Source organism: Protopterus annectens, chromosome 2.part0 (assembly GCF_019279795.1).
Source record: "Protopterus annectens isolate FY-2018-M chromosome 2.part0, PAN1.0, whole genome shotgun sequence".
In the NCBI taxonomy this organism is placed as follows: domain Eukaryota; kingdom Metazoa; phylum Chordata; order Ceratodontiformes; family Protopteridae; genus Protopterus; species Protopterus annectens.
The window spans coordinates 192,814,582-192,826,141 of NC_056728.1; the positions used below are offsets into that span (position 1 = coordinate 192,814,582).

Here is an 11,560-nt window from a genome sequence, read left to right on the forward strand (position 1 = left end):
AAGCACCCCCATTACTTAGTTCTGAAAGTCCCTTGGCACTGAAACCTGGTGCTTTTGGAATGTCTGGGTTTGGTCGTAGTGGCTCTGGAAGGAGCTGGAAAGGACCAGTTCTTAGTAGGACAGTGCCTACTAAATCTAGGAGGTTGCACTTGTAAGAAAACTCTCACAGTTAGCATAGATTTAGCTTTATCTTCCATCTTTTTTAGAACTTCTTCAGCCTTATTGCCAAATAGGCAGTCCTGCTGTAAAGGAGCATTTAACATGATCAGGCAGAAACTGCTCCTTAAGCCAAGCATTACTTCTAAGCACAGACCCAGTAACAGCGGCCCTACAAGAGGCCTCTAAAGAATCAAAACCAAATTGAAAAGTATGCTTGCCAACTTGTTCAGCTGAATGCAATAAAGTCTGCAAATCTTTATTCTCCACACAGTCAGAAATCATCATCATTTTCTGTTTAAGCAGTCCCATGATATGCTGCTGATATTTTAGCATATTGAATTGACAGTTTAAAGCCCCGATTGCTAAGGTTGTAGTAGTATAAACCTTTTTACTCCATGTATCCAGCACCATGGAGTCTCGATCAGAAGGGGGTAGAATTTTTAGCAGTAGAAGCCTTAATGCCTTTGGGCCCCTGAGAAATGGTTTCAGGGTCTGCAACAGAATTTTTGAAAAGGAATTTCTGGGACTCAGGAACCCTGTAGTACCTGTCTGGTTTGCTAGGGGCCGGAGGTAAGGAATCAGGGGCCATACTGGATTCCGAAAACACATCATCAACAATATCTAGAACAGGAGGTATAGCTAAAGGCCTATGCTGAGGAAGAAGGAAATCCCTAAGCCTCTTTTTGGATTCAGAGAAATCCTGACTTTCCCAGTGGAAATGCTCCATTATGGTATGTAAAGTTTCTCCAAAAGAGAAATCCTCAGGCGGAGAAGCAGAGGGAATGGAATCCACTGCAGAGTCCTCCTAAGTAGGTATGGACAAATCCAGATCTTTAGAAGAGTCAAAAGAAACAGAGTCCTGTTCAGAAGATTCATAGTCAAATTCAATCCTAGGCCTCTTGGAGGGGGGGGGGGGGGTTGACTACCCCTGATTAGAGTAAATAAATCTTCAGCCATTTTGATCATTTGTTTTTTAGGCATAGGGGCCTGAACATGTGGCCTGGAAGTTGTTTTTTTAGAGACAGACCGAGATTTAGGCCTTAGCACTGAAGTTGGAGTTGGTTTAATATGCAAGTCTGTGGGCCTGAATACATCCTCAGAAGCTGGTGCCTACTCAGCAGCTCCAGACCCATCCAAGGTAGAGACATCTGCGGGTTCCATATGTGAAGCATCTCGCAGCATACCGAATTGGTCTCAGTAGATGCCTGCGAATCAGAAGTAGCGGATATCAGGGGCTGCAAAAGCACCTCACTGAGTACCGGCGAACTGGCGACTGGCTTAGGAGAAGCGTCGTCGGCAGTTTTGGACCTCAACGGCCTGTCCCTGTCTTTTTCTCTGCATTTTTTCAGAATTCCGGTAGTGGGATGGTTAACCGACGTAATTTCTGGATAATTAAACCGAGAACCGAAATATTTTGAAGCAAAAATGTACAGACGACGGATAGTGCGCTGATTAAATAAAGCACAAAACCGACAGCAAGGTACATCGTGGTCAGGGCCTAGGCAAGAATACAGTACAAATGGAAATCCTTATGAGGTATTGGCTTCCCACAAGTAATACAATTATTAACTTTTACTGACATCGGTAAGGAGCAAGAAAAAGTTTCTCCAACGGGGTACTTAGCTTTTAGTTGAAGTTGTTGAAGTTTTAGTGTCTGTCTGGCTGTGGGTAAACTGAATGGCAGACCCTTGTTGTGGTGACAGGCTTCTGCCCACCATCAAAACTCCTGTTGCAGGCAAGGAAGGAGTGCAATTACTGTCTCCAGGCTGTGGCAATGCTGAGTCCAAACACTTTTCAGATACCATTGTAGGTTCCTCATATGCAGTCTGGCATATGGAATTAGTAGAATGCAGGATGCCATGAAACCCAAGGCCTGCAGGATTTTCCTTGCAGATAAGTGGGTTTTTGTTGCCAATTTCTTGAAGTAGGTAGTCAGTTGCTTTTGTTTGTCTAGCGTGACATAAGCCATCTGGGCAGTTGTATTTAAGCTTGCACCCAGGAATATTATCTCTTGAGAGGGCACTAGTTTTGATTTATTTTCGTTTACTATGTACCCTAAGCCAATCAGTAATCTTTTTACAAACGCCAGATGCTTTAGAAGAATGTCTTTGTTCTCTGCTTGAATTAGGCAGTCGTCCAAGTAGATATATTTATATTCCTTTTTGTCTGCAAAACGCAATTACTGGTGCCAGGCATTTTGTGAAGATCCTGGGCGCAGTAGATAAGCCAAAGGGCAGTGCAGAGACTTGGTAATGCATTGAGCCAGCTATGAATATGAGGTATCTTCTGCAAGACTGTCTGATTGGGACATGCAGGTATGCCTCTTTTAGGTCCAAAGTTACGAGCCAAGCCTTCTTGCCCAGCATGGGCAGTAGCTGTTGTAGAGTCAACATCTTGAATTTTGGAACTTCCAGAAACGTATTTAGTATAGACAGATCCAGTATTGGTCTCCAGGTCTTGTCCTTTCTGGGTACTAGGAAAAGTCTGGAGTAAAATCCTTGCCCCTGCTCTTGTTGTGGTACTTGCTGAATGGCCCTCATGTCCATGAGAGCTGCAATTTGTTTTTGTGCCTCTGCCCATTGATTGTGTGGCAGGTCTGGCATACCTTTTGACCTTGGTAGAGTGTGAAAATGGAACCTGTATCCTTGGGACACTATGTTCAGGACCCATTTGTCTTGGGTAACCATTTGCCAATTTGATGAAAAAAGTGCTAGTTTTCCCCCCTAAGGGGGCTGCCAAAAGAAAAGTGCTTGGTTCTGGTAGAGGAAAGTCATTGGGACTGTTTCCTGTAAGGTTGTGATTTGTCTTCTCCACTTTTGGAGGTAGGAGCACCCCACTGTTTAGGCCTGTATGAGCCTTTGGGCTGAGATCTGCCTCTGGGACGCCTGTATCTGCCTCTTTGTGGTCTGTCTGACACTGGAAAGGACCAATTTTTAGAAAGCCAGTTCCTGCTAAACCTGGGTGGCTGTACCTGTAAGAAATCCTTGACTGTCTGCATGGATTTTGCTTTATCCTCCATTTTTTTCAACACCTCTTCTGCTTTAGTATCAAAGTATCATGCTGTAATGGTGCATCTAATAATTTTGCTTTAACATGATCAGGCAGATTCTGTTCCTTTAACCAAGCATGGCTTCTAATAACAGAACCTGTAACAGCGGCCCTGCAAGAGGCCTCCAGTGAATCATAAGCACATTGCAAAGTATGCTTTCCCACTTGTTCAGCTGCATGCAATAAATCCTGCAATTCCTTGTTCTCTGAACATTCAGTATTTGTCAACAATTTCTGTTTAAGCAGAGACATGAAATATTGCTGATACTTAAGCTTATGAAACTGACAATTTAAAGCCCTTCCAGCCAGGGTAGCAGAAGTGTAGACTTTTTCCCCCCATCTATCTAGAGCCCTAGAATCCTTATCAGAGGGAACAGTTTTTTTTGCAGTGGAAGCTTTAACCCCGTTGGGACCCTGAGATATAGTTTCTGGGTCAGCAGCGGGGTTTTTATATAGGAATTTATGAGAATCCGGGACCCAGTAGTATCTGTCTGGCTTAGCAGGTGCAGGGGGTAAAGAGTCAGGGGACAGGCCGGACTCTGAAAATAAATCATCTACAATGTCTAGAACAGGTGAAATAGCAAGGGGTCTGTGCTGAGGATGTAGCATAAAGTCTCTGAGCCTTTTCTTAGATTCAGAATAATCTTGGCTCTCCCAGTGGAAATGCTCCCTCATGGTATGCAGGGTTTCCCCAAAAGAATAATCCTCAGGAGGAGAGGCTGAAGGAATGGATTCAGCATCAGAATCCTCATAGGGAAGCATGGAGTAATCCTGTTCAGAAGAGGAATCAGAGGAAATAAAAACCTGATCAGAAGAATTACACTCTGTCTCTTGCCTAGGCCTGTTATCAGGAAGGGGATGGGAGCCCCTGATCAAAGAAATGAGGTCTTCTGCCATTTTAAGCATCTGTTTTTTAGGCATGGAAGTCTGAGTAGGAGAATGCTGTACTTGTTTCTTTGTCTTTAGAGCTGCTTTAGTCTTTGAAGCTGAAAATGGCTTAATATATAGGTGTGTAGGTCTGTAGATACCCTCAGAAGCCGATGCCTGCTCAGAGGCTCCGGACCCATCAGAGGGAATGATTTCCAAGTGTCCAATACCTTGAGTATCTAGAGACCCAGTCGGCTCCACGTGGGAGTCGGAAGCGGCCTGTGGCTCTGAGGTAGCGGGCGCCACGGGCTGCGAAAGCATCTCACTGAGAAACGGCGACTGGCCTAGCAGAGGCTTCGTCATCGGTTTTGGACCTCAGATGTCTATCCTTTTCCTTGTCCTTGCGTTTTTTGTAAGCTCCGGTTGTCGGCTGGTCCGACGGCATTATACAATTAAATCTTCGGCCAAAGTAATGAAATGCAAAATCAAACAGACGCTTGATAGTGCGTTGGTTAAATCTAGCACAAAACCGACAGCTAGCAACGTTATCAGGGCCTAGGGCAAGGAATACAGTAAGAGTGAAAATCCTTATGAGGTATTTGCTTCCCACAAGAAATACAATTGTTAACTTTTTCTGACATCAGTCTGCAGCAAGAAAAAAGTTTCCCCAACGGGGTGCTTAGCTTTAATGAAGACTTTGGTTCTGAAATTCGGAATTGAAAATCTCAGGAGTTGGCCGACCGGCACTTGCGAACTGCTTTTGCTTCGGGCACCGCATGGCAAGAAAGACGGGAGAAAATGGCATCGGCTGCATCTTTTATACCCCTGGCGCACTGACGTCAGGGAAGAGGCGACAGCAACCGACGCCGGACCTAGACTTTGGAATTCTGGCCGACTGAGGGTAGCCTGCCAGCAGGATAACCCAAGAGTAATGACTGCAACAGTGAAACACGATGAACATCTGCTTCTGCTTTGGGCACCGCGCGGCAAGAAAGACTAATGTAATGGTGTCGGCTGCATGTTTTATACCCCTGACGATCTGACGTCATAGAAGAAGGGACAGCAACCGACGCAGGACCCAAGACTTTGTTAATCAGGCCAACTGAGGGCAACCTGCCAGCAGATTACCCAAATGTAATGACTGCAACAGTGAAACACGATGAACATCTGATGTGTGTGTGTGTGTGTGTGTGTGTGTGTGTGTGTGTGTGTGTGTGTGAATGAAATGAAGGTAATGAGAACTGATGTGGATGTGTGTGAAAGGAATGAAGGTAATGAGAACTGGTGTGCGTGTGAGTGAGAAAGAGAGAACGTAAGTGTGTGATGCTTTGTAAAACAAGATGAGTATTATTTCTCCATATGTCCTAGTGAAGGGCAACTTTTTCAGGAACTCTTCTGACAGAAAGTAGTTGAAACAGTGGTAGTCTAAAGATTCTTGGTCCCACAGTCCATTATTATAAAATCGGTGTGTGTGTGTGTGTGTGTGTGTGTGTAGTATTTGTATAGTTGTCTGTTTTTTGATAACTGATTAATGTGCTCCAGATGGACTATTTTTTTATAAATGACTGAATTTACAGACAGTAATGAAATATATAAATGCAAGTTATCAGTGTCTTAAAATGAAATACAAAGCACAGAATGAAAGGCACAGCAGCAAAACTAGAATTAATCTACATCAGATGTGTGGAAATGAGCCTGCATAATGGATCAGCACCAAGCCAAACTGGAGCAGTGCAAATTAACATTACTATATCAGTACATGACAATGGGAATGGTTTGTGCTAAGCTTACAAGGCATCACACACAGAAGTAAGCCAACAATTGTCTAGGTGCACTGTCTGCAGAACACAAACATATAATGGAGCATATGTCAATCTAGCCACTGGAACTACAGCAGATTTGGAAACTCATTAGGGAGACTAGTATATTTAGACCATCAAACTAAAAAAAAAAACAGCCTTAAACTATGATATCCTGTTAATATCAGAAACACTGATTTCACCCCCTCCCACGGCAAGTTACTGCTTCTGGTTGGGTCAAGTATTTCATTGCCGGTTGGTAAGAGGGTACTAAGAGCTAAAAAGTGATAAAAGATCTACACAAGTCTCTTTCATTAGAATACATTTTGATACATTACATATGCATAAATGAGTTCGCATTATGACTATGGGAAATGATAGCCATTACTTGATTTACCCATAACCTTTGATTGAAGAGTGAGACCATAAATATCATCAGAAATGGGCAAGTCTTAATAAAATAATTCCACTGTAGTTTAATACTTCTCTTGTAATTTGTCAGAATGACCTTGTGGAAATGTCTGGGCAACGTTCCTCATGTGCAAGTGTTTTTGAATGCTCCAGTGCCTACATGTACAGAACTGGAATATGTTAAACAGTGTGGCTTTAAAAGAGTGGACTCCATGTACACTTATTAATTATTATTTTATATACACTTGCATAATAAAACTAGTTTGGTGTAGATATATTCAATTTTAAAATAAATTTGTTCTACAAATTTGCCACTGATTTTGTAATTTGTAGCTTACCAGCCTATTTAGCTAAACTAAACAGATCTTTTTTATGGTGATAATTACATTTTAGATGCCGCGGTGGTAGCATTGTTACCTCACAGCAAGAGGTTCTCCCGTTCGATTCTAGGCTGGGCTTGGGAGTGCCTTCTGTGTGGAGTCTGCATGTCCTCCATGCGGTTGGGTAGCGTTCAAAAGACATGCGTGCATAAATGGGCATGCCTTCGTTGAAGGTTGAGCATCGAGCTAGCACCTCGGCGTTTCGTAAAAATCTACTGCCAATCATTAGCGGACCGGAGTTCCGCTGTGGCGACCCCTTACCGGGAAAAGCAAAAAGACAAACAACAACATCACTATTTAAAAGATTTCTGCTTAGCCTTTCACATTGAAGTCTTACAGGGTCATTGTATAATCCATGAATAAAATTATTTTTACTCTTATCAGTTAAAGCACCACCTCCGACGTAATATACAACACTACAATGCTGCTACTGTAATCCAACAAGCCTCTAACCGGCTCTTAACATGACTTCCATGTTCTTCAGCCACATAATCACAGCAGTTAAGAAGGAAAGTTCTGTTAAGAGTAGCAATGCTACTGCAATGTGCTTTGTATCTGTGAACGTCTCTGAATAAGAAGAGAGATGGTATGTGATGTCAGATAATTGCAATGAAGGATGTGCTCCATATTTTAGTGATTTAAATAAATTGAATCACAATGTAGAAAAAAAATCCCATTTTTTTTTATCATTTGCAATGAACCCTAAATAGTTATGTACTTACCATAAAGTTCCATGTGAGTTGTCTTGGCCTCGAGCTACTTGAAATCCTAGAGCTTTGCAGTAGGTGCCGACTTGGAGCCGAGGGATCGGCTCCGAACCCATCAGTAAAAAATGAACGGCGAGATAGAACAACTTCACATTAGGTGTTTTAAATAAGTTTTATTTGCAAAGACCACCTCATGTTGGGAATTTAGCCAGTATATCATCATATGAGCTATGTAATTTGAAGCCCAGATTGCAGCTCTATAGCTAAAACAAATCAATATTTTTTTCTTTTAATTTAACATACTTTGCTGTAACAAACAAAACATAATGCACAGCTATAAATGTAGAGGCCATGATCCACAAAGCTTCAATAAAAACAGAGGTTAATACACAGACAAGATTGCTGGTGCCTACATTATCAGAATAAAATCAGATACACAGCTCTCATTCTGAACAGTTACTGACATCATGGAGTGAATGGAAGCCTCTCTTCAATACAGAGGCAGCTTATCATGTTGCTTTCTACATGGCCCACCTCCTTAGTAAGGGTATCTCATCCAGGGGCAAGGAGGTCATAACATCCCTGTATTCTTCCCTTTTAAGACCCATTATGGAGTACAATGCCCCTTTTGGCATTTAGTATTTATGGTAAATGGGGTGAAATAGCCAGGTAATGGGACATTGGAATGGCTGCAGGGGGGCTCTGGTGCCATATTTTGGTTGTCTGTTCTTCAGTTTGCGTTTGAAAGCTGGTATCCCACAATTCCACTGGAGTGGGTGGGGTTACATATGCAAAGTTTACGCTAATCAGTGTACATATTTATACCCATTTTTCACAGGCCTTGTCCAGATTTTTGATGTTTTCAGGTTGAGAGGTATGGTGTGAAGCCAGATGGAATACTTTACTGTGGTTGTTTTTTTTTTTTTTTCCTCTCACACAAATCGGACATCTGAGGTAAGCACAGCCAAAATGACTTAATTGAGGGGCTTGGGGTTGTCTGTGATGGAAATAACTGTTGTCTTTTTTTTGGTGGAGGGATAACGAATCTAAAAGCAGCAAGTTGTCCATTTTTTCTTACAGTATCCATCACAATCTGCAGCAATGTGCACAACAAGTGACTGTGATATTCTAGATAGGATGTGTATGACAGTAACCAATGTCAGTCATACAGAAAGCAATATTGCCATCTCAGTACTCCCTCATGTGTGTGCCAGTTTTACACTGGTGTTTAAATTTCCTCCACAGACCTTCAGCTGTATAACTGTGTACATTTGTGGTTTTATTCTCATTGCAAACTAACACCAGAGAGGAACACAGGAGGTAAACAATTTTGGAGGGGTAGGGAAGCAAACACTTTTCCCATACAGGACTCGTATATCCTTGCAAACATTTGTCATCTCAAGTCACTGGGGCTACTATTTGTAGTGTTAAGCATTAAGCTTTAGAAACAACGTATTTTCTCATGAAAGAAAAAACTAAGACTGAACTATTTCTTTTCTCATGACTTCTGTTCAAGCCACTGCTGAATAAATAGTATGTAATAAAAAAAAAAGGCTCCAAGATGGAACTGAAAGAATAAGGCAGTCTGTGGATAGAACTGACTGATGCTCTATGTTGTTTGACAAAGTGATGGTTATTGATGTGTCATAATAAAGCCCCTCACCATTTCAATAAGACTCACCCATTCAGTACCTTCCTGCAGTCCTCTCCTTGCTTTGAAGTCAACAGCTGCAAATGGTAAAACATATAAATACTAATGTATAGAAGTTCATGACGACAAAATAACTGCTGGGGCATTCAATACCACTGTGCTATATTAATAAATCTAAACAATTTGGGAAGGAGAATGGCTACTAAATAAAGCAAGGTATCATGGAGAAACAGAATTTCTACAAAACAGTAACTCTAGAATAGCTATGCAAAATTTACTACTACACTTCCGATCATAAAACATACTGTATGTGGCCCACAATTAAAAATCAAAAACTGACAATGAAAATGAGTCACAATATATATGTTTATTCCATTTGATCAACATGAACATTAAATGTTTTCTACAAATTATTTTTACCAATAAATACAGCCTTTGCATTAGTTATCAAGCAACTACCAGTGTCTATCAAACTATGCATTTCCAAAAAAAATTGAACAGGCACAACATATGAGAAAAACATTAATAAAAAATACAAAAAAAAAACAATCCACTATCAAGACATAAACTGATACTGTTAAACAATAAAATTCTGTCCTAGTAACTGAACTAATACAATGCTTCCCTTAAGTCTTCTCAAAGCCAACCCTTTAGCACTCATCTGCTAAACCCTTAAGGCAAGAAAATATTCTGAACTGCATGAACATCACACCATCAGGCAAACTGTAAAAGAAATATACTTCTGTGTAAACATACACCATATGCAAACAACTTTTTTGTGTGTGCAACAAGCTTCTGCACCCTTACTTTATCACTCTCACTCCAAGGTAACTGCAACTCAGAGAAACGGAAACAAATAAAAAAATTTAAAAAGTACTAAGTTTGGTTACAAAGTGTAGCAATCTCAGAGTAAATACAAACCAAAAACTGACCCTACAAACATTGCTAAAACATGCAGCAAATAGACAAGAAATCAACAGAGTAGTTACCTCAAAATACTGACATACACAGAAAGAAATCTTAAGCACGTACAAAGAAACCATGACTAATGCATCAGTTTCCTTTTGACTGCACTAAAAAACGTAGAAGCTCAGGAAGGTTTTCATACTGATGGACTTGGCTGAAAAAGCAGCAAATATTTTCAAAATGTCTACTGTATTAAAATAGAGCTGAAATGGAAAATACGCCTACACTTGCCAAAACCTAGTAACATTTATCTTATTATTAATGTTAACAGACAATGTTACAAAATCCCAGACATGCTGCAGGTAGATTGGACACACTAAATTGGCCCTAGGTGTGAGTGTGTGTGTGGGTGCCTTCTGTGGAAGGGTTGGGCGCCAGGCTAGCAACTCGACACTGTAAAACTCCACTGCCAATCATGAGCAGAAAGGTGATCCGCTGTGGCGAAACCTAACCGGGAAAAGCCGAAAGAAGAAGAAGACGACAATGTTACAAAAAACTTCATGAACTAAGGAATATAGTTCCCCCAAATAAAAATTATTGTAGGTTTCTAAACAATTGCTGTTTACCATACTAGAAAAACATGCAGAAGCAAAATTAAAAACAAAACTTGCCTGGTGTCTTGAAGTTTAAGGACTGGATTAACTGCAACATAAAAATAGACAAATTACTTGTGTTTCATAAATTCAAAATATATACACTGTTAACTAAATTGTCAGTAAAACAAATTTAGGACTTCTGAATTCAATTCTTGTTCGTTCTAGTCTTTGTTAGATGGGCAGGTTATATTACAGCCCACAGTCTTCAGGATTAACACGGGAAATTAAAACAAATAAAACTGCACCGAAGACAGCGCAGCATTAAAAAGCATTTTCAGTTATTTGGATAGGCAGATCACAAAATAAACAGCGATAAAACAAAATTCAGCAACCCAATGGGTATGACAAAAAATGGAATGGAACTGTTTAAAGTGTTTCATACAATACAAAAGTACAAATGCCAGGTCTTGCACTGTGGCAACCACTCAACATTTATAACCTCATGATATTAGCTGATATTTCACAAACTCCTCTTCAGCTGCGTGTGTATAAAATTCCTTCACTGCTCTGCCCAGCACAGATTTTCTCCTGAGCTCTGATACTCACGGGTACTTGGACCTCTTGCTGGTGTATGCTCTGACATAACACGTCACACTATTTACTTTATTTATCGCATTCATTGAATATGAAAGTCCAACTGGCCACAAATCCCTTTTCAGCTAAAACCCAGGAAGAAAAAATCCAAACGATACATTATACAAAGATTTATAAATAGTGCAGGACAAAACTGTACTTTACAAGTGTATACAAAAGTCTAGTGAACAAAGACATTTGTAAAGGTTTACACATGGTACAGAAAAGTAATTTAATAGTGTTTTGAAAAGTCTGCATAGTAATGGAGTCAGTACAGATAGTACAATAAGGCAGAGATAAAGATTACTGTTTTGAACAAAGAAAGATGATGAGCATAACTCAATATGCAGACAAATTTCAGTGGACCAGTAGCAGTGTGTGTGTGTGTGTATATAAAGATATA

At 40.6% G+C, this 11,560-nt stretch overlaps 1 protein-coding gene across 1 annotated transcript in view; it reads right to left on the reverse strand.

Moving 5' to 3' along the window:
• EPB41L5 (erythrocyte membrane protein band 4.1 like 5) overlaps nt 1–11,560 on the reverse strand; it is a gene marked incomplete in the record, with an annotated part of 2,576,260 nt that overhangs the window by 1,334,244 nt on the left and 1,230,456 nt on the right. The window contains 1 exon segment of the mRNA XM_044060661.1: nt 10,600–10,630. Coding sequence (XP_043916596.1) covers nt 10,600–10,630 — 31 coding nt within the window.